General features: G+C 38.8%; 1 protein-coding gene across 2 annotated transcripts in view; it reads left to right on the top strand.

Moving 5' to 3' along the window:
• Nucleotides 1–11,972, top strand: part of SAMD5 (sterile alpha motif domain containing 5) — a 60,558-nt gene extending 48,586 nt beyond the window's left edge. Inside the window, exons 2-3 of one of the 2 annotated variants that reach the window (XM_025295003.2) lie at nt 712–769; nt 11,576–11,972. In XM_025295003.2, coding sequence (XP_025150788.2) covers nt 712–735 — 24 coding nt within the window. In that variant the 3' untranslated portion in view covers nt 736–769; nt 11,576–11,972. The remainder of the gene's footprint in view (nt 1–711; nt 770–11,575) is intronic. The other variant, XM_025295002.2, reaches the window with a different exon arrangement.
• Nucleotides 11,973–23,868: the final 11,896 nt, after the last annotated feature.

Genomic DNA, 23,868 nt, shown 5'->3' with positions numbered 1-23,868 from the left:
AGCTAAATTTCTTGAAAGTAATAAAGTGAACCTTTCCCTGGTGGCTCAGATAGTAATGAGTCTGCCTGCAATGTGGGAGACCCAGGTTTGATTCCTGGGTTAGGAAGATCCCCTGGAGAAGGAAATGGCAACCTACCCCAGTATTCTTGCCTGGAAAATCCTGGGAGCCTGGTGGAGTACAGTCCATGGGGTCACAAAGAATCATTCGCTACTGAGCGACTAGTTATATTTTAAGAAAAACAATGGACAATATATGTTAATGACAAAATTTGAATATTTAAGTAAAACTTACATTAGAAACCTGTGTATGCCACAGTAAAACTGACAGTTTCCCAAGACTTGAAGCCTTTTTTGATGGGGTGGGTGGTGATAGTAGCATATGTTTCTTTTTTGACATTGAATGATGATTAAGTGTTAACATTTAGAAGATTTGCATAACTCAGGAACCCAGTACTTTCCAAATGATTAATGCATGATATTACCAAGTCACATATGAGAAAGGATCTGTTAATAGTAGAAGACAGACATATTTTCATGTAGTTAATGGAGTACAAAAAGTTTATTGATATGGTTTCAGATTTCACATTCTAACTGACTTAAGAAACTATATGTTATTAAACTATATGTTTAATTTTGGCATGGTATCAAAAGAATGTCTACAATTGTCTACCTAGAAAATCTATTAAAATATTTTCCTCTTTCTAATGACAGATTTCCTTCATATATTTCAACTAAAACAACATATTATCACAGTTCAAGTGTGGAAGATGTAAGTACTCAGTAGCCTATTAAACTAGCCATTAAAGAGATATGCAAAAATGCAAAACAATGCCATGTTTATTATTAATTTGGGGGTAAATATATTTATCTTTCATAAAAATGTTATTTATGTTAACATGATGAATGTACTATTTTAATTTTTAAATGAATTAGATATTTTAAATATTTCACATTTGCAGTTTCAAATATGGTAAATATCAAGTTATTTTATTTATATATGTGTGTGTATATATATATACACACATATATATATATATATGAATTACAATTCATTAACAAAAGCTCTTTGAAATCCTCAGTGGTTTTTAAAACTACAAATTGTTCCTGGAACCAGATGTTTGAGAACTGCTAATATAGAAATCGCCATGTTGACTAGCTGGAGGTTTCTGAACTGTTAAAGGAGTCAAAAAAGTTCTCCAGATTGGGAATAGTAACTCTTTCATTACATATCTTTAAGTGTACAATGGAAATTATTTAAATATTTTCCTCTGTGAAATGAAAACCTCTTAGAGCTCAAATATGCTTACATTGCACGTTAAACTCTCATTCTTCAATTCTTCAATAACTGATAGCAGAATAGAAAAATACTGGCATTTACATTCATTTTTAACTTATTGGAAATAAAAATGTCCACCTATGTAGTATGTGATTTGTAGAGAAATACTTACAAGTAGTCACTGAAACCTTTTTTCTTATCTTGCAATTTAAAGCAAATTATAAATATTCAGGTATAGAAACTAGTGGACATCAAGCAAAATAAAAACATTCACCCCAACTGCTGACTATTTTATATTTTTGATCTTGTAGGAAATAGTTAAATCTCAGTCTGCATCTTAATATACATGGAGGCCATGCAGAAACACAGTATTTAGTTTTTAATGTATTTTTTATAAATCATATTTTTCCTACATGATTAAATAGTTGGCATCATTTATTTAATAGGATGAAGTTAAAATTTTCTTATATATTATGAATGACATTAAATATAATATCTAAGTAAGTATTATGCACATTTCTTACCCTGAATAAAAATGAAATACTTTTTGCTTAAAATCACATTTGCATGTACTGCTGAAAATGAAGTGATTAAAAATACTCCTAAGCTCATTTGAGAAATTATATATTTCTATGAAAGGGTTCCATATTAGTTTCTGAGGGCTGTACCACAAACTGAGTGGCTTAAAGCAACATACATTCACTCTCTAGCAGTTTGGGATTCCAGAAGTATGAAAACACAGTTTTGGTGAGGCCATGCTCCCTTCCAAAGCCTTGAAGGGAGAATTCTTCCTTGCCTCTCTCCCAGCGTCAGGTGGCTCCTGGCATTACTGGGCTTGTATTAATAGCTGCATCACTGCATTCTGTGTGTCCGTCTTCATATGGCCTTCTTCTTTGTGTGTCTCCTCTCCTCTTGAAAGGACACCAGTAATGGCATCTGCAGAGCTTACATCATCTGCAAAGGCTGTATTTCTAAGTTCACATTCTGGAATTTCAGGTGGCTGTGAGTTTGGGGGGATGTTATTCAACTATTGTACATTCCCAATCAAAAATGGTGGGGGGAATTCCCTGGCGGCCCAGTAGTTAAGACTCCTTACTTCCTTTACAGGGAGCATGGGTTCAATCCCTGATTGGCTGAGTCCTGCATGCTGTGCAACCAAAATAAATAAGTAAATACATAAATAAAATAAAACAAAAATGATGGGGAGTGCAGACATACTTTTACAAGGGTGAGCTTCACTGTTGGATAGAACGGTTTTGCCACTAATTTGACACTCTCAGGATATCTACACTTGAAAGCCTCAGATTCTTTGTAAAACTGAGTTCAGGACAGCCATCATGTGGGCTTATGGTAAGAAGTAAAGGAGATTATGTTTAAATATGCTGTGTCCTCAGCACAGTGCCTGGCACAGAAGAAGTTTATTCAGTTAATATTAGTAGCTGTTGACTGTTACTGAGGTAGACTGGTTATAATCATAGTATGTACTATAAAGATAAAGAACTAAAGGAACTAAAGAGCCTCTTGATGAGGATGAAAGAGGAGAGTGAAAAAGCTAGCTTAAAACTCACCATTTAAAAACCCAAGATCATGACATCCAGTCCCATCACTTCATGGCAATTAGATGGGGAAAAAGTAGAAACAGTGACAGATTTTATTTTCTTGGGCTCCAAAATCACTGTGGACGGAGACTGCAGCCACAATATTAAAAGGCATTTGCTCCTTGTAAGGACAAACCTAGATAGGGTATTAAAAAGCAAAGACATCTCTTTGCCAACAAAGCTATGGTTTTTCCAGTAGTCATGTATGGATGTGAGAGTTGGACTATAAAGAAAGCTGAGTGCCAAATAATTGATGCTTTTGAACTGTGGTGTTGCAGAAGACTCTTGAGAGTCCCTTGGACTGCAGGGACATCCAGCCAGTCCATCCTGAAGGAAATCAGTCTTGAGTATTCATTGGAAGGACTGATGCTGAGGCTGAAACTACAATACTTTGGCCACCTGATGTGAAGAACTGACTCATTGGAAAAGACCCTGATGCTGGGAAAAACTGAGGGCAGGAGGAGAAGGGGACAACAGAGGATGAGATGGTTGGATGGCATCACCGACTCAATGGACATAAGAACCCACGTCTCCTGCATCTCCTGCATTGCAGGTCTTTTTTACCACTGAGCCACCTGGGAAGCCCTAGTATTCAGCATCCTGTAGCATTTATCATTGTTTCTGTTCTGGACTTCTATTGAGCATTTCTAGGCCTGTGTCTTGATCACTATTTTGGGTAGCTTTTGGAGACTTTGAAGCATAGTACAGAAAGTCTCTAAAAGCCCTTTCTTTGTAATTCCATGCCAGTCCTGCCCAGCCCAGCCTAATCTTTCTTCTTGGAACTGTCAAACTGATTTCATGTCACTATTCTCTTGGTGACTGTTCCAGATCCCCCCATGCCACCTTCGGGTGCCTTAAAACTACCCCTGCCCCCTCACCTCCCCTTCTGCAGACAGCCTTGGCTACGTCATTACCTAGAACATCGAGCCTGCTGCACAAGAGCTCCCTCACTCTCCCCTTCTTCATCTCAAAGTGTGTTGGCATCTTTGCCCATCTGTTCTTTGTTCCCTGTTTCTGGTGAAGAATTACCCTCTCCCCTCTAAGACTAATCCGTCCTCTGGGTATCTACTCATGGCCCTAGTCATAATTATGGCCCATAATTATCCCTTTGTTTTCTTGCATTTGGTCTCTCTCCATGGAACCCTTCCACTCCTTCTGTAAACGTGCCCAGATCCTTCCTTGTTCTTAAAAGCACTGTCCCCTACAGCTACTATTTTGCCTTCTTAACTGTGCTATTATACTTCTTGAAAGTGTGGTGACCTAGCCCCAGCTTCATGTTGTGACCGGCTGTTAATTATTATAAAATTGCTGAAAGAACAATTCAGAATTCCTAACAGTTCAACTCCTGATAATTTCTTCCTGGTAGAGATAAGTCAGGACCAACTCTGGGCAGTGAGGGAGGTCCTAGGCCTCTTGTCTGCAGTTTTCTGCAGCTTGCAGACCACAGCCCTGTGGGCTGCTCTCCATGTGGGGGAATTTTAGCATATTTGGAATATGCGATGACTGCAACAAAGTGCTTTTAAGAAATCGGGAATTTACATAGCTATTCAGTTGGAAAAATTATAAAGCCAGTTAATGCCTGGAGGAGAGAATAAACAAAGACACTTTTGTCTTTTAACCTCTGAGTTTTTTCCTGAGGGTTTGCTGAATAAGAAGGGGTAGAAAAATTTCCATCCTCTCCAGTATATTTCAATTTGCTGAAAACCTGCAAATTTAATCCTGAGTGAAGCCTAGAACTCTGTGAGTCCAGAGAAAGTGGTAAGTAGCAGTGCAGTTTGTTATAACCTATTTAGTTTTGTCCAGGAACTAGCTAGTAAATCAGTACTTAGCAAGGACACACCATACATGAAGACAGTTCAGTTCAGTTCAGTCGCTTAGTAGTGTCTGACTCTTTGCGACCCCATGAATCGCAGCACACCAGGCCTCCCTATCCATCACCAACTCCCGGAGTTCACTCAGACTCACGTCCATCGAGTTGGTGATGCCATCCAGCCATCTCATCCTCTGTCGCGGCTTCTCCTGCCCTCAATCCCTCCCAGCATCAGAGTCTTTTCCAATGAGTCGACTCTTCGCATGAGGTGGCCAGAGTACTGGACTTTCAGCTTTAGCATCATTCCTTCCAAAGAAATCCCAGGGCTGATCTCCTTTAGAATGGACTGGTTGGATCTCCTTGCAGTCCAAGGGACACTCAAGAGTCTTGTCCAGCACCACAGTTCAAAGGCATCAATTCTTCGGCGCTCAGCTTTCTTCACAGTCCAACTGTTGCATCCATATATGACCACTGGAAAAACCATAGCCTTGACTAGACGGACCTTTGTTGGCAAAGTAATGTCCCTGCTTTTCAATATGCTATCTAGGTTGATCATAATTTTCCTTCCAAGGAGTAAGTGTCTTTTAATTTCATGGCTGCAGTGACCATCTGCAGTGATTTTGGAGCCCAAAAAAATAAAGTCTGACACTGTTTCCACTGTTTCCCTATCTATTTCCCATGAAGTGATGGGACCAGATACCATGATCTTCGTTTTCTGAATGTTGAGCTTTAAGCCAACTTTTTCACTCTCCTCTTTCACTTTCATCAAGAGGCTTTTTAGTTCCTCTCACTTTCTGCCATAAGGGTGGTGTCATCTGCATATCTGAGGTTATTGATATTTCTCCCGGCAATCTTGATTCCAGCTTGTGCTTCTTCCAGCCCAGCGTTTCTCATGATGTATTCTGCATAGAAGTTAAATAAGCAGGGTGACAGTATACAGCCTTGACGTACTCCTTTTCCTATTTGGAACCAGTCTGTTCCATGTCCAGTTCTAACTGTTGCCTCCTGACCTGCATATAGGTTTCTCAAGAGGCAGGTCAGGTGGTCTGGTATTCCCATCTCTTGAAGAATTTTCCACAGTTTATTGTGATCCACACAGTCAAAGGCTTTGGCATAGTCAATAAAGCAAAAATAGATGTTTTTCTATGAAGACAGGATAGTGATAAAGAACAGTTTATATTCCATTTGGGTATTTGTGTTTACAGTCAAAAAAAAGAAAGTATACACAGATCATTCTGGAGCAGGCAAACGTTTGTCTAGTCTATAGAATCCCTAAGAAATCTACCCTGTGGAACTCCTGTAGCAGGAAAAAGGATATCCATGCCAGCTCATTGTGTAACATGACATCATGTACTCCAGATTGTTGTTCTGGGAGGCAGCCTCAACCTTCCCAGGAGCTCAGAGGCACCCCTCAGAGGCCTTTGGAGGAACTGAAAGGTGACCATGAAGATACTGATGGGATTAGTGAACATATTGATATTTTTTTCTCTGCCATGTAGGCAAAGGTATCTATACTCCTGTCTGACTTGCTAGACTTAAATTTCTTGATAGCAACTTGGTTTACTGAGAAATTGGATGTAAAAATTTTACTGTGGACAGTTGAATCAGCCAGCAGCAGTAGTATGTGATGTGCTCTATAATATTCCCAGGGTGGATATTGCTGTTGTTGTTCAGAGGCCAAGTCCTGTCTGACTCTTTGCGACCCCATGTTCTGCAGCAAGGCAGGCCTCCTTGTCCCTCACCATCTCCCAGAGTTTGCCCAAGTTCATGTCCATTGAATTGGTGATGCCATCCAACCATCTCATCCTCTGTTGCCCTCTTCTCCGTCTACCTTCAGTCTTTCCCTGCATCAAGGTCTTTTCCAATGGGTTGGCTCTTAGCATCAAGTGGCCAAGGATTGGAGCTTCATCTTCAACATCAGTCCTTCCAATGAATATTCAGGGGTGATTTCCTTTAGGATTGACTGGTTTGATCTCTTGGTGGACAAGTGACTCTCAAGAGTCTTCTCCAGCAGCACAGTTCAAAAACATTAATTTTTTGGCACTCTGCGTTCTTTATGGTCCAACTCTCACATCCATACATGACTACTGGAAAGACCATAGCCTTGACTATATGGACTTCTGCAAAGTGATGTCTCTGCTTTTTAGTATACTCTCTAGGTTTGTCATAGCTCTCCTTCCTAGAAGCTGTCGTCTTCTAATTTCACAGCTGCAGTGGATAGAAAGAAGTGTAAAATGTGGTTATGCCTTTGGAGAAATTTGAAGCTAAAATGAGGCTGGATTTATACGCACCTGCCACCTCCCCAGTCTGTTAGAGTATTACCAATCTTCCTTGGGTCCATCATGATAGGTAGTGTGACATGGCTAAATGTTGAGAAAGTCATGTGGTAAAAAAAAATCATGTGTATCACCAGATTAGTGCATGTGTGCCATCCAGGCAAAATTTTTACTGTTATTTTTAATTTATTTTTCCTAAGAGACAGTTGCTGCTGCTACTGCTGCTAAGTTGTTTCAGTCGTGTCCGACTCTATGCAACCCCATAGATGGCAGCCCACCAGGCTCCCCCGTCCCTGGGATTCTCCAGGCAAGAACACTGGAGTGGGTTGCCATTTCCTTCTCCAATGCATGAAAGTGAAAAGTGAAAGTGAAGTCGCTCAGCTGTGTCTGAGTCTTAGCGACCCCATGGACTGCAGCCCACTAGGCTCCTCTGTCCATGAGATTTTCCTGGCAAGAGTACTGGAGTGGGGTGCCATTGCCTTTGAGAGACAGTTGACCCACCCCCAATTGTAAGGAAATTGCATGGACTATTATTGTACAGGTACCAGTTTTTTTTTTTTTTTTTTTTTAATCTCTGCTACCAAATGTGGAGAATTTATTGGTTCTACATCTGCAGTGGGGCTACCTCCTTTTAAATACTATCACAATAGCAAAATAACTTCTAAATGGCTTATCCTGCATCTGACACTGATTGTCTTTTAATTAGGGGGAAATTAGAAGCTAAAAAGAGTAGCAGACCTGAAGTCAGTTAAAAATCAGAATAATCAGCTAAGAAAAAAACACACATTATCTCATAAAACTTAATATTTAGCCACAGGATAATAGTTTTTTATTCTCTCAATAACTTTTTCTGTGCCTCTGTGAACCCCCTTCGTTTCTCTGATTGGAACTGTAATAGATTAGAATTACCAGATATGTGGGAAATGAAAGACTTCCTCTCTTCTTCTCTCACCCTCCTTAATAGCCTAGAACAAATAAAACTGAGAAACCCACAGTTCAGCCCAGGAATTAGGTTTGTATGGCCCTGAGGTAAGAACTCTGAGTGTCTCAAAGCAGGTCGGGGAAGAATTAGGCCAGCTAGGGTTATAAACGTTTTAGTAAGATCTTCTCAGAAATAGATAATAATTTGACACATTATAGGCTACTGGCATTCAATTTTTATAAACTCTGTCTTTAAAAACAGTAAAGCTTCAAGAACGTTAGTAGAACCAAAAATATAATTTACCATTTATTGGTCTTGTGATCTCCCTTATAGCTCAGTTAGTAAAGCGTCCGCCTGCAATGCAGGAGACAAGGTTCGATTCCTGGGTCGGGAAGATCCCCTGGAGAAGGCAAAGGCTAGCCACTCCAGTATTCTGGCCTGGAGAATTCCATGGACTGTATAGTCCATGGGGTCGCAAAGAGTTGGACATGACTGAGCAACTTTCACTCACTCACTCACTCATTTATTGGTCCAGAGATGGATTTTTGCGAGTTTTGAGAAAGGACCAGATTTGAGGCAATGTTTTTCATGATTTTTTTTTTAAGTCAACCTAGTCCTATATCCAAAGAAGGCTGTAAATGCTTATAAGGTGTGTGTATGTGTGTGTTCTCAGTCATGTATGACTCTTTGTGATCCCATGGACTATAACCTGGCAGGCTCCTCTGTCCATGGGATTTCCCAGGCGAGAATATTAGAGAGGGTTGCCATTTCCCCTTCCAGGGGATCTTCCTGACCTAGGGATGAATACGCGGCTCTTGTGTCTCCTGCATTGGCAGGCGGATTCTTTCCCACTAGTGTCACCTGGAAAGCCCAAACTTACATGAAACAGATTTTTATTTTCCTTGGAGGAATGAAGAAAGGGCTTTTTTTTTTTTCTCTGTAGGAATATGCTGGACAATTTAGGGGGAAAATGAAATGGAAAAATGTGAGCTGATAGGAGCAGCTCTGTGAAGTGAGACTGGACTGACATCGCTTGTTTGCCCATAAGACATCTTTTTAGCAGTTATCTCCTTAATGCTGATCAGAGTTGTAAACATGTGTTCATTTCTCTTCTGCTTGAAGAGTGGGATCTATAAGGAGCAGGATCTAGGATGTCATAGTGCATGCCAGGTGCCAGAGCGCCAAGGAGCCTTCCGAGCAGGGAAATTACTAATGTCTCCTGTGATCATGAAGCAACATGTGCTCCACTAATTACTGTTCTCTGAGACTGCTCTCACATCTTGAAACTCTCCATGACCCAACTGCGGAAATCCTGTTTGTTTGCCTCCCACCCTTTCCCCCAAAGAATGAAAACTAGCAAATGGCAAGGCTGGGCTTGTTTAATCAATGCAATTTGTTTTTGCTGAACCTAAGATGCAAGAGGTTTCAGTTGGAGCTGTTAGCTTGATGCTATATTTGTGAATGACTTCGTGGCCCACATCTTTAGCTGAGTTTAATGTGGAGGGTGCCTGCGTTTACTAGATGACAGCCTGTCCAAGGCATTTTCTTTATTTCCATAGGTTCCTGGAAGACGATGATCTTGAACACAATGACCTTTAATGGTTGGCAGGGGTATCTTGCTGACTCCAGGCAGAGCTGTATCAGGCACGGTGCAACACCTGAGAATCTTTTGTTTTAACAAGAGTCTTCTCAGGATGGTGTCTCCTTCCTTGGTGACTTTGTCAAAATTCAGCTGTAGTCTTCCTGAGGTCTTTTGTTGTTCAGTTGTTCAGTCTCTCAGTAGTGTCCGACTCTTTCCGATCCCACGGACTGCAGCACTCCAGCCTTCCCTGTCCTTCACTATCTCCCAGAGCTTGCTCAAATTCATGTCCATTGAGTTGGTGATGCCATCCAACCATCTCATCCTCTGTCATCCGCTTCTCCTCCTGCCTTCAATCTTTCCTATCAGAGTCTTTTCTAATGAGTCGGTTCTTAGTTGCCCTAATGCTGTAACCAGAGGCTCTTTCTGGTTTTTCAGGTAGAAATAGCAAGTTAACTCACACTCTAAAGCAAATACATTTTTGTTGCAGCACTTTTTCATTTATTCATTTATTAGAGCATTAAAAATAAAACAGTTTTGCCTTCATGTTAAGCTAAATTTCCCTCACTCCTCCCCTCAAAAGAAAAAACACCAAAAAACTTAGCTTGTCAAGTTAGATCGAACATTACTTTTACATAGTTTATAATAGGAGCTTGATTTTCATAGAGGAATGGATTGGCTTGGAGATGGGTTTATCTGAGTGACTATTTGAATATATTAGTGAGTTCTAAGATATTATTACTTGGTATTACAGGGACAAAAAGATCTCAAAACAGCCTGATTCTCTGGGGAAAGAAACTTTCTGAGCATGGCTAGTAATACTTTCTGTCCATTTAGATGCAATTGTTGGATGATTTTGCCCAAAGTAATTAATAGTGACACATTAGTTAACATATTGCTATCAGCAGGTGGCTGTTTGAGCAGGGGTGAACATAGCCTGTGCTAAAACCAATTATTGTACCCTAGAGAAATGTGCAGAATCATTTTTTAAAGTCTTTCAATAATGCCTGCAATACAATTTTTCTGCAAGAGATAAAACTGGGGGTAACACTGGAGAGTTGTAGACTAGAAAAACAAAAATGAAAGAGAGCAAAAGTGATTCAGCCTTTTCCAAAAGCATTTTCAGTTAAGCAACAATAAAAACAAACACACCAAAAAACAAGTAAATGGTTGAATCCAAGCAGCACAGTCTGCCTATCGTATCAAAAATCATGGGAGAGACCCAGGCATCCTCATTCTTCCTTTGCACTCTTTTTTTTCCTTCTCCTTTGTCCATTCTGATCTGTCAAGGGGCTCTTGGCCCAGGGCACAACAGTGACAGATGGGCAGGAAACTGTAATCTGTTGCTGCTTTTCATTTGTGGAGGAATCATGGTGACCATGAAGGGGTTAAAACTGTCAACACCAATCAGAGCTTGGCGATAATTAGTGTAATATCAATCCCAGAACACTGGTGCAGACGACCACACAATAGCAGATGAATTCTGCTAGGTTACTGCTTTGTAAGAAATCCTTATTCATCTCTTTCCAGCTAATGCACAAATATGCTTAAAAGCTTGTGTGAAAAAGTTACTGTTTGTGCACACAAATGATTATGATTAAAGATGGTTGTGAATCTTTTATTTAGGAAGGTGCATTTTGAATTAGCCTTTACACAGACAAGCTGGATAGATACATACCTCCTGAGCATGAGCTAGGTAGCGTTTCAAATATTTCAAATATTCTGCTGTATGTTGACTGATATTCTATGACTAAGGCTACCAAAGTGTAGAATTGAGTGATGTGATTTAGGAAGGCAAACTATTATAAGATATATTTTTATTTAATTTTTTTTTTTACTTTCCTATTCTCATAAGAAACATTAAAGGAAAGAGAAGTAGACCTTTTTTAAAAAAACAAATATAGGCTTGAGAAGAATAAAATACATTTTCTTATTATTAGCTTCAAAGAGAAAATTGATTGATAAACAACAGAGTCTTAAAGTTAGTTTTCAAAATTCCATATGGTAACCAGAAAAGGACAAGTATGACTTAAATGGAGCAGAAATCCGTGATGGACTAGGGGAAGAATGGGTAAAGGAGAACTTAAATAACCCCGATATGTTCAAATCCACAGGTCCCAATGGCTGGCATCCTAGAGTTCTTAATGAATTGGCCGAAGTCATCACAGAACCGCTAGATATCATTTTTGAAAACTCGTGGAGGACTGATAAGGTGCCTGAAGACTGGAAAAGGGCATATTTAGAACCTTCTTTCAAAAAGGGAAATGGATGATGACCCTGGAAATACTCATCAGCCTAACTTTTTGCTTGGAAAAATTCTGGAATTATCAACTTAGTACACTGGGTAACACATTCATAATAGCTAGACAAAAGGCAGTGAAATATCACACATAAAGAAGTACTGAATTCATTTTTTAAAAAACATACCATTGTTAGAAACAGTCTTCTGCGTGTTTGAGGGTTCTGCCCTCCATACTATACATTCTTGATGAAAACAAATGAAACTGGCTAAAGCTTTTGGTTAATCTGACTGATTTTAAGTGTGTAATACAAGACAAAAAAGTTTCTGGCAATAGCTAGATGTTACATCATTTCTAAATTAGCCTTTAACTTGAGAATAGTCATTTAAATTTTGTATTTAAACATTTTTTTTCCACTTCATATAAGATTATGTTTTCATAGGTTGAGATATTTTGCATAATTCTATATAGAATAGTTTGGTGAAGGAGCTCTTATTTTAGGTGCTTTATATAGTTATTTCACATATAAGTACAATGATAAAGGTGACAGATTGATGTTCCTTACAAGATATACTTATAAAGAAAGAAAAGCAAAGGAAGAAACTTTTTTCTAACTTCTGTTTTTAAATTTTATCTGACTGAACTTGAGTGTTGGGACCTGTAAGAGTGTCTTACTCTGATGCACGTTGAGCAAGGGCCAGCTGTGTGGCTTGATGGCTGGTTTTCCTCAGCCCTGGACGCTGCTATGCCCCAGATTGCCTCCCCAGATTCCGATTTCAGGCCTTTGGCGGGGGGTGAGCAGTGGGAGTGGATATTAAGAGCCCTTTATAACAAGAGACTAAAAGGAGAGTAGAAGGAGGTGAAAGGAGGAAATGAAGATGAATCTTGAATTTTTTCTGCTTCCTGATGTTCTTGCCTTTGGATGTTGGCAGTTTTCTTCTCTGCTTAGAAAATGCAACCATGTTGAGAAGACCAAAAACTTAGTTGAAAGGAAACCATCAAAAAGATCTAGAAACACAGCCAGCCCCACGGTCAAACAGCTTCTGAGAACAGCTAGGCAGAACTGTATTCCAAAATCTTCTCTGGACTGCTTAGATATACATAAGAGATAAAAGTTTACATCACATAATACTCAAGAGTAGGAAACTCTCAGAAAAAAAAAGAAATTTACCTTCATTTTTTCCTGGTGCATACTGGAATGGGTAGGCAGTTAAGGTCTCCAAGGGCCATATTAATCACTTTAAAAATATCAGGTTTACATAGTTTAGCCACTTCTAAAGATTAATTTAGACTGGGTAAATTCAGTCTCATTCTTAAGTACAAATGCAAGGAAATTAAGCTCTGAAAGTATGTATACATTGTCTTTTAAACAACATGCTGTAGCTTGCAGCTCTGTAAGAGTTATATTCCAACCAATCTTTCATCATTATTTTTTTTAAGTGAACTAGAGTCTTTAAAATTTCCAAACTAGGTTTTTTTTCTTTTCATGGAGTGGGGATCTCTATAGATTTATAGATATGATTTATTGTGATAATAAATGGCTTCCTGTTCTAGACCTCATTTCCAGGTGCAGCATCTGTGGCAGATTTATTTCACAGATGTACATTTTCATGCATTTGTTGAATTGTTGCTGGAGAGGACCTGATTTCTGAAAAATCTATTATTTTCACCCTGGGCATTATGATGCAATCTACAGGAACTAGAAAATTCTTCAGTCATTTCAAGTTTGATTTTCTATTTGTATAATATGTAACTTCAATTATTTTGCCAAGTTTAAATCTTCTCTTTGGGTTTGCTCTTGAAATTTGAAAAAGATAATCCTCTACCTACATTGCCAGGAGAAATATCAACAACCTCAGGTATGCAGATGATACCACTCTGGCAAAATGGCAGAATGTGAAGAGCAACTAAAGAGACTCTTGACGAGGGTGAAACAGGAGAGTGAAAAAGCTAGCTTGAACCTCAACATTCAAAAAACGAAGATCATGGCATTCAGTCCCATAACTTCATGGCAAATAGATGGGGAAACAATGGAAACAGTGACAGACTATTTTCTTGGACTCCAAAATCACTGCAGATGGTGAGTGCAGCCATGAAATTAAAAGACGCTTGCTCCTTGGAAGAAAAGCTATGATAAACCTAGACAGCCTATTAAAAAGCAGAGGCATCACTTTACCGACAAAAGTCTATAAAGTCAAAGTCCATAAGTAGTCATGTATGGATGTGGACCATAAATATGACTGAGTGCCTAAGAATTGATGCTTTTGAACTGTGGTGTTGGAGAAGACTCTTGAGAGTCCCTCAGACTGCAAGGAGATCAAACCAGTCAATCCTAAAGGAAATCAGTCCTGAATATTCATTGGAAGGACTGATGCTGAAGCTGAAGCTCCAATACTTTGGCCAGCTGTGCGAAGAGCTGACTCACTGGAAAAGACCCTACTCATAGGAAAAGATCTTGATGCTGGGAAAGTCTGAAGGCGAGAGAAGAAGGGGACAGCAGAGGGTAAGATGGTTAGATAGCATTATCCACTCAATAGACTCAAATTTGAGCAAACTAGGAGAGAATGGAGGACAGAGGAGCTGTGGTGTTCTGCAGTCCACAAAGTGGCAAAGAGTTACATGACTTAGCAACTGAACAACAACAGCAATCTAAATTAAGAGGCACAATCTAGAACAGTGAAATAGCCTATGGAGTTGAAAGATTTCTTACCTGAAAGTAGAGGAAGAAAGCTTTAAGCAGAAAAGTATTGAAGGAAGCCCATTAATTCCTTTGTGTTAAATGAAGATGAGTTAAGAGTTAGACTATAGATATGAGAAAGGAAGTAATCTTACCATGAATTGTATCTGGAGATAAAAATGCTTAAGAAGAGTAATTTTTCACAGTGTTTTTTTCTTTTCTCTAATATTCATGGTAGCCTTAATTTTTTAAGGAGAAGGAAATAATGGAGGGATAAATAAATATATTATCAAAACTAGAGGATTATCTTGATTTGTATTTCCTAGACCATCGAGAGAGGTTAATTACAGACTTCATAATATTGAGGAATTGGGAGGATTATAGCAAAATTTTCTTCATTTGATCTAAAATTTTTGAAATGAAGATTTTACTTACTCACATATTCTTGGCAGAGTGATGCATAATTTTAAGAGTTCTTTCCTCACAAAGGAAATTATATCAATTTAGAATAGCTGTTACTCAGACATTTTTTCTGTCTAGAGAAATTTATAGCATCTTGATGTTGTGAAATTAATAACAGAAACAGTAAGCATTGAGTTTTCATTTTGGAGTTCCTCAGATCCGAGTTCAAATTCTAGAATCATGTTGATAGCTTTTTCCTGTGGTGATTGTGTTATGAACATAAGCTAACTGTTATATATAAAAATAGATAATTGATAAGGACCTACTTATTATATAGCACAGGGAACTCTAGTGAATACTCTGTAATGACCTATATGGGAAAAGAATCTAGAAGAAAGACTGGATATATGCATGTGTATAACTGATTCATTGTACTGTACACATGAAACTGACCCAACATTGTAAATCAATGATACCTCAATAAAAATTTTAAAAAAAAGAAGGCAAGCTGAGACTGTAGCATGGGAAATGATCTTGAACAATTACTGAACTCATCAAAGACTTTTTAATCCTTGTCCATAAAATGGGAAGAATAAATACCCTTCCTTAGTTCTTAGGAGGCTTAAGAGTTCTGCAACAAACCCACACAGTTCATGGTGTTTGACGCATAGTAGGTGCACAGTGCCTCACTCTCTTGCCTTCTTTTTTTCCTCTTATATAAAAGAGATTACCTTGAAACTAACTAGACCACTCAAGCATAAATTGACATGTCCTTGTGGCTGTCTTCAACCCACTGAATAAGGCCCTTTGCTTTCTTTGGTGTGTGTGTTTGTGGTGTGCTTAGTTGCTCAGTCTTGTCTGACTCTGCAACCCCATGGATGGTAGCCCACCAGGCTGCTCTGTCCATGGGATTTCCCTGCCAAGAATATGGAGTGGGTTGCCATTTCTTTCTCCAGGTGATCTTCCCCACCCAGGGATTTAACTCACATCTCTTGCATCTCTTGCATTGCAGGCAGATTTTTTACCACTGTGGCACCTGGGAAACCCTTGCTTTCTTTTAGGAAGGATAAAACAGGATTTCAGTGCCTGCTCGTAGTAGGGTTGAAGAAGCGTTTATTGATAGAATGAAAAGACTGTGATTTCTAAAAACAATGAACCAATGACTAAGATCAGTGTTTTTCAAGTCTGGGGAAATAGTCACATATAAAGGAACTCTTTAATTTACCTCTTTTTAAAACCGCTCTAGATTTATAAATTTGCTCTGCAAATTAGTGAGGGCAAATGTGCATTTTCCTTTCATTTTATGATTGTGATTTACAAATTAGGAGTGCACGTGGGCATTCCCCCATAGCCTTTTCTGAGATGAATCCAGCCAAGACACGAAGCAGATGATGGCGGATCAGCAAACTCTTCTAGATGAAGAGAAACCAGATGTGCTATGCCTGGGATGCACCTGCCAGCAAACAGAAGAGCCTTTCTGGTTTGTTCTTAGTGAAGAGTCTGGGTGTTATAAAAAGGTCTTTGCATGAACATTGAGCAGTAACAAAAAGAAGGTCAAAGAAAATGTAGTTCTTGGACAAAACGATTAATATTTACATGTAATATTTAATTATGTGTTAAAATATCATGTTCAGACAGGCAGAGGATTTCTGAATTTCAAAATAAAGAAGAAGATTATATCCAGAGACATATGCAAGACATAAGCAAGAGCTTCACCTTAAAAATGGCCAGATCTCCATTCATACCAAGGACGGAGTAATAGGGAATTCTTAGAATAGATCAGCTGACAACTTGTGCTTAGAAGAAAGCCATCATAGATCATAGATGCTGTATTAAATTAAACAAAATTAGTTCTGCAGAGCAAAGTGAATCAGCTAGGCTTTCTCTTTTAGATTTCCTAATTTTATTCTTATTAATAGTCTGAGTGGTCATCAATGAAACATTCCTATATCAGATGTTTTACCTATCAGATTCTTTGATTCAAAAATCCTCTTCAGTTTTCTGTTATTAATCTCTTAAGGAGATAAATTATAATCATTTTGTATTTCATGATCACTATTTTAGATATTTCCATAAAAGGAAAGAAAAAAGAACAGTAGTTCAGAAAAATGAACAACCTTATTTTTTTAACTGATCAAAATAGAGATTTTCTTTTAAATTGTTTAAATTCCTAGAAATTAAATTTTATTTTTTATTGTTATTATTTAAAGATAATGTTTCGAGGAAAATTGCAGGTTAAAGACTACTTCAAGAGCTTGGTGGGGTTTTTTTGTTTTTTGTTTTTTACAATTTGGCCAGAATTTCTTCCACTAGAACAAAAGGAAAGAAGTTGGCTATTTAATGTTGATGAGAAATACCTTTTATAGATATATTCTGTACCATGCCCTTTGTCAGATGAATTTTCCTTTGTTATTCCAAAAACTGAGTTGCTGTATTGAGTATCTTAAGGGCAAAGTGGAATATTGATTAAGACAAATGTTAGAAATTCTGTTGTTCATTGAAGTTGTTGCTCAGCTTGATAAGCTGGACAGTATTCTCAGATACCCTGTGGGTTATGAAAGCATTGTTCTTTGAAAAGTTCTAATCATACAAAAATGTGTGCACAGGCCTGAAAAAGCACCTCGTGTCTGTCTAGGCAGTAGAGCAGAGATGCATTCTAAATGAAAGTTGCCCTGTGGTTTTGTATATGTAATTGCAGTTGACACCTTTTTCCTTTCAGTTACCGTTTGAAAAAGGGACTGTGTGAGAAAGCTGAATTGGAACCATGTTATGAATCCTGGAATGTATGCTCATGCAACGCTGTGATCTGCAAACATATGTCCTCTGTTCAATAAATGTTACAGCTTTCACTGCGATTCCCGCCTTGGCTCTTTTGTGATCATTTACATTTCAATGAATGGGACATAGTATGTGCGTTATTTAAATGGATGATATATAAATGTTTACGATACTGGAGCATTATGGTTAGCATGGGAAATCAGAGTGCTAACACAGAAGAAAGGAGAAAGCCTGGCTCCCCACACTGCATGCAAAATTCAAATAAATCCTTAATGATGTTTGCTTGGATGCTTTTGTGTGATGGTTATGTATATGTGTGTTGTGGCTTCTCCCTTCTCTCCCCACCTCTCTTCTGATTAAAAAAGTACTTTTGAGGGTGATAAATAGCATGCAATTCTGTTCCAGTTATTGTGGCCCCCCAGAGTGGGAGGGAGAGTGCTGGGATATATTAGGGGGTCAGTGGGTTCATTTGTGGAGTTTCTCCCATGGATCCTGCTGTGGCTTCCAGAGTCCCTGAAACTCCATCACCCACAGTTTGATGTGATTCAACTATAAATAAGCGGCATCTCTGGGGTCATGAGACCTAAACATTTAAATTCCAGCCTTACCACTTTCTGCCTTCATGACCTTTGAACAAATAGAATAATCATTGTAAATGCTTAGCACACTAATTAGCACATGATAAGCAGCCCCCAACATTAATTCAAAGAAGTTTTGAAATAGTGTTTTGGGTTCTCTCTATATGGTATCATGTGGTATGTTTTGATGATAATGAATAGCTGTTTTTATTCACACTGAATACAAGATGAGAGGAAAGTAAATTTAAAACCAGGAGGACGTGGAATAAATATTAGGAAGAAATATGCAGATTTCTGATTTTTAGAAATGAAAAAGGACCTGAGGAAGACCTAAACAGATTCAGAAATTGTGTAGTTAAGACACACTGGAGCCTGGAGTGTGTGACAAGCCCACCATGACACTGGGCTGGTGATAGACAGTTGAGGTTTTCCCAGATCCTCTAATCCTGGCTTTTTGTCTGATGTCAGGTCCTAGAAAGATACCTACAGGGATCTGTGGCATTTAAAAAAAAAAAAAAGACCCATCTTTGTAGACTGGCTTTAATTTCAACTTAGTTTCAGAGGTTTTCAAGACATGCTTTTGTTCATAAACTAAAGCTCCAAGCAGCTCCTGGGTTCTGTGGGGCCAGTGTTATGGTATGAAAACCTAATCTTTCAGCTCTAAAATCTCATGCTTCAAATCTTCCTTGATCTGTTGAGCATTATTTAGAAAAGTCAATAATGTTGGTGAGCAGCTGCAAAATGTATTTTTTAAAAAACGTTTCCCCTACGAGCATGCAGTAGTGATCCCAAGTAAGGAGGATTTAATAGAAAATAAGATGGTTTATGTTATTAGTAAAATCACTTCGCCTAAGGCAGCCCTTAAAGTCTGTCAACTGAGTCCGGAAAATGAATACCTTTTAGTTTGATTGCAGGTCATATGCTGTCCCATTGAGGATTTCTTAATTTATAAGAGGAATCTTGAACAATTTTAGTGAAAAGCTTACTTCCCTCCCTCCCTGACCCTAGAGTTACTCTGAGGACAGAGCGTCTTCATATAATTATGGACACTTTTTTGGCCCACTTTCTCCACTTTAATACATCCACATACCATTAACAGGATATCTGTGGAATCTCATCTGTCTCTTGGTTGAGTAATGAACACCAATCATGGGTTGTATATATTCGGTGTGCATTCTTGTACATCTGCCGAGCTCCATCAATTCAACTTCAACTTCATTTTGGAAATTAATCAATCTACATACTAGCATTTGCAAAAATAGCCATTTTGAGTGAAGAATATACATTTAGTCTTTTTTCTAAATCCTGACCTGTAAATCAGAAGCCCTGATTGCAATCTAGTCTTGGTTTTTCTAGTGAGTGGCTGTCTAACCACTTCCTTTCACCCCTTTGCTGCTCTCAGGTCTGTAAACATGTCCACTGGACAGAATTGCCTAAACACACCCTGTGAAAGGTCTGGGAAACAGATGGTATCTGTGAATAACATCATGTCCTTTAGAAGAAAGTCACTGAGCGGCGTGGTCTGTTTTTTTGACTGTGACCGTCCCAAGGCTGTGAGCACATCTGGTTCGCCCCCACTAGAGTTGTTCCCTGCTTATGACTGATCCTTATGTAGTTCTGGTGCATTTCTGGTACGTGGTAGGTGTTCAGTAATATTGTTGAATGAAGAGCCAAGTGACCTTGCTCACATGCATAAAGAAACTGAAGTCAAGTTGTGTCATTTGGTTCTACCAGGGCATTTCTGGTCTTGGGGAACTTTCAGGAACTTGATGGCCTTTGTGTTTGAAGGAGAGCATGCCTTTCACTGGGACTTCCCTAGTAGCGCAGATTGTAAAGATTCTACCTGCAGGGCAGGAGACCCAGGTTCAGTCCCTGAGTCAGAAAGATCCGCTGGAGAAGGAAATGGCTACCCACTCCAGTATTCTTGCTTGGAGAATCCCATGGGCAGAGGAGTCTTGAGAGCTATAGTCCATGGGGTCACAGAGAGTCGGACACAACTGAGCACACATATGTGCCTTTCACTCCAGGACCCAGGAAACCAAATTTCTCTTTATCAGAAGTTCACCTTGAGGTGGGGTTTATTGTTGTTCAAGTCCTCTGGGTTTCCTGTTTCCTTTTGTATAAAACTATAAATGCAAATATTTTATAAAATAAAAATTTACATGCTCATTTAAGTTTTCTTCTGCAGAAATATATCAAATATAATTTGTGAAGGCGTCTGAAAGTACCAAATTGCCACACTATTGGAATTATGATTTTCCTTTGGTTATATTTTTCTAACGTGGATTGTGAGAAGGATATCACCTATTCCTGCAATTAAAGTTAATAAAGTATAAATCTATTCTTGCAATTAAAGTTAATCAAACTCTGATAAATGTACTTATCACATGAATGCTAGTGTATGCTGTGTTACTAGAGAAGATGCAAAGATACTTTGATAAGCTGTCCTACACAAACAGTGAGGCTTCCCAGGTGGCACAGTGGCTAAGAACCTGCCTGCCAGTGCAGGAGATGCAAGAGGCACAGGGTTCCATCCCTGGCTTGAGACAATCCCCTGGAAGAGGAAATGGAGTGAGTAATACTCGCTCCATTATTCTTGCCTGAAAAATGCCATGGACACAGGAGCCCAGCAGGCTGTGGTCCATGGGGCCACAGAGAGTCAGGCATGACTGAGCTCCTTAACCTTCATTTACGTTTTATAGGGTTAAATTCTTATGAGACCAAACGTGTGCTTAGTTGTTCAGTTGTGTCTGATTCTTGCGACCCCATAGACTGTAGCCTGCCAGGCTCCTCCGTTATAAGGGCCTTACATTAAGAAGCAGGAGGGGTCAGATGGATGAGAGAAAGTTTATCTTAAAAGACGGCGTGTTAGAGGGGTCAGGAGACAAGAGGAAGAAGGGATGAAATATACTGCAAGTCTAAGGTGCTGTAGAGGGTAAGGCCACTAGTAAGTGCCACTGGAAGAGAAGAAGTGTTCAACTAGTACACCATACAACTTTTTCATTAAGATTTTTCTTTTTAGCTTATCGGCAGAGCTATCTTAGACTTCTGTATACATAGATATTTATGCTTTATCACTCAGACACACACAGCTGTAAAAGTAAAGCGAAGGAAGCATGAGGTCATCCTTCAGCGTTTTTCTAGGCAGACTCTTCTGAGTCACGTTTGGACTCAGGTCTGTCTTCACAGTGTCCTGGTCGGCAGGAGGATGGCTGACGGAGCCTGAGAGTCTCTGTCATCTCTGGATTTCATCCAAGCCCTTCTATTAATACGAGTTCAGATGTTGGTACTATCTTGATCTTACTTGTCTGCAGAAGGTTTCCAGACAGTGTCTCATTCTTTCTTCAAATGGTGATTAAATGGTTTGTTAGCTGAAATGTAGGCTGGAGTCTCTGCAATTGTCGTACCAGGAATGGCATCTGAGTTTGCATATGCACACCTCAAAGCAATTGTGTCACTAGCCCTGTGTAGTCAGCTGTAGCTTCCCTTCCATTGTTCTCTGTCCTGATGTCATCGAAACGGGACAAAGTGCGCTTTCAAATTCACAAAATACACTTCCTGTAAAATTATGAGGAAAATTAGACCATCCATCTTATTTTACTTTCTGTTCTTCTCTATATTATATATTAGTAAGTTTTGATAATTCCATACTAGTAATTTTGTCTGTAACTACCTTAGACTGCGTAAGAATTTCTTTTGACCTTTTTTGTAGTTCAGTCTGTGTTAATATTATTCTGTGATCTTCTGATCTGATTTACCCTACAGTCATGGCATATATGAGCTTCCCTGTTGAGTCAGGTGGTAAGGAATCTGCCTGTAATGCAGGAGACACACCCAGGTTTGATCCCTGGGTTTGGAAGATAACCTCGAGAAGAGAATGGCTACTCACTCCGGTATTCTTGCCTGGAGAATCCCATGGACAGAGATGCTTGGTGGCCAATAGTCCATAGGATTGCAAAGAGTCAGATACGACTGAGCAACACACACATACATACACACACAAAACATACTGGTAAATTTGGTTTACTGTATTCTGTATTTCATGGGGATCTCTGGCTCATGGAGAGTCTTTAAATGATGATTTAAATATTATATTTTATAAAATGTAGCACCTTCTGCTATGGAATGATAATTTTTCATTTGAGTCCTTTAATGGTGTATGAAAGTCATTCAGTCGTGTCCAACTTTTTGCAACCATATGGACCACACAGTCCATGGAATTCTCCAGGCCAGAATACTGGAGTGGGTATCCTTTCCCGTCTCCAGGTGATCTTCCTAACCCAGGGATCAAACCCAGGTCTCCGTCATTGCAGGCGGATTCTTTACCAGCTGAGCCACCAGGGAAGCACAAGAATACTAGTGGGTAGTCTATCCCTTCTCCAGGGGATCGTCCCGACCCAGGAATTGAACCAGGGTCTCCTGCGTTGTAGATGGATTCTTTACCAACTGAGCTATCAGGGAAGCCTGAGTCCTTTAATGATGATGCCTTATTATAGAGTTAACCATCATAGCACCAGTGTCCCCAACCACTGCTGAAAGCAGGAGTTTGTTCTCACTAATGCTTCAGGGCAAGAAATACTCTATATTGTAATTAGAATTCCAAGTGGCAGCTCATAATTTACTATTTGACCTTTAAATATTAGGACCCTGTTAAAATATTTGAAGTTTCTAAATGTCCTCAGAAACTATTGGTCTTCCATTCCTTATGCTCAGAGGATGTGTGGTGAAGCAGAAAGAGGCTGGGGCATTGGGAGAAAGGAACCCCAGCTCCCTACTGAGTGGCCTTGGTGAAAAAATACCCAGTGCTTTCATTGGTCAGAGCAAGGTATACAAATTCCATTTAATTCTTATAATAACCCAATAAGGTAGTTGCTGTTGCTGCTCCATTTTATAGGTAAGGAAACTAAGACACAGAGACTTTTTAAGTCTCAGGAAATTCATTTCACCTCTTTGATTTCAGGTGTCCTTAGATTTATAAAAGGTATGCTTGTGAGTACTAGCCATATCCTGAAAACACACTGCATATATCAGGTGATTGAAATGGAAACTAATTTTATTACACTGGTTTTTAATTACTTTTTCCTCCTCCATGTGTGCCCCCTAAGGTATAATAATTTGCCATTTGAAATCACTTTATACATTCTGAGAGGAAAATAAACATTTTGGAATTTTTGACCCTCCCCCAAATCATTTTCTCTTACACATATTGATTCTTCTTGTTTTGTCTTAATTAATTGATAAACTTTTTTTTATATTGGAGTATAGTTAATTAACAACATTGTGTTAGTTTCAAGTGTATAGCAGAGTGATTCAGTTACACATATACATGTATATATTCTTTTTTCAAACTCTCTTTGCATTTAGGTTTTTCATAATATTTGGCAGAGTTCCCTGTGCTATATAGTAGACCCTTGTTGGTTATACATTTTTAGTATAGCAGTGTGTACATGTCAAATTTTTTTTTTTTTACTTATATAACCCAGTGGGCAGCTTTGTACCAAGATCCAAACATTTCCAAATGTCTGTGAATATTCTCCATGATGCCTGAACTGAAGGAATTTGGTGACCAAATTTTTTTTTAATTGGGCCTTTGGGGAGAAAACATAGTATCTTCTTTGAATGAACCGATGATCATTCAGTTAGACATATAACAAACTATAACTTCCAATAGATCTCATCTTGATAAAATCCCAATATTAGCATTAGAAATATTATTTTTAGAAAATTACTTT

Source organism: Bubalus bubalis, chromosome 10, assembly GCF_019923935.1.
Source record: "Bubalus bubalis isolate 160015118507 breed Murrah chromosome 10, NDDB_SH_1, whole genome shotgun sequence".
Taxonomy (NCBI): domain Eukaryota; kingdom Metazoa; phylum Chordata; class Mammalia; order Artiodactyla; family Bovidae; genus Bubalus; species Bubalus bubalis.
Note: the sequence above shows the minus strand (reverse complement) of the source record. Positions and strands in the feature narration are given on the sequence as shown.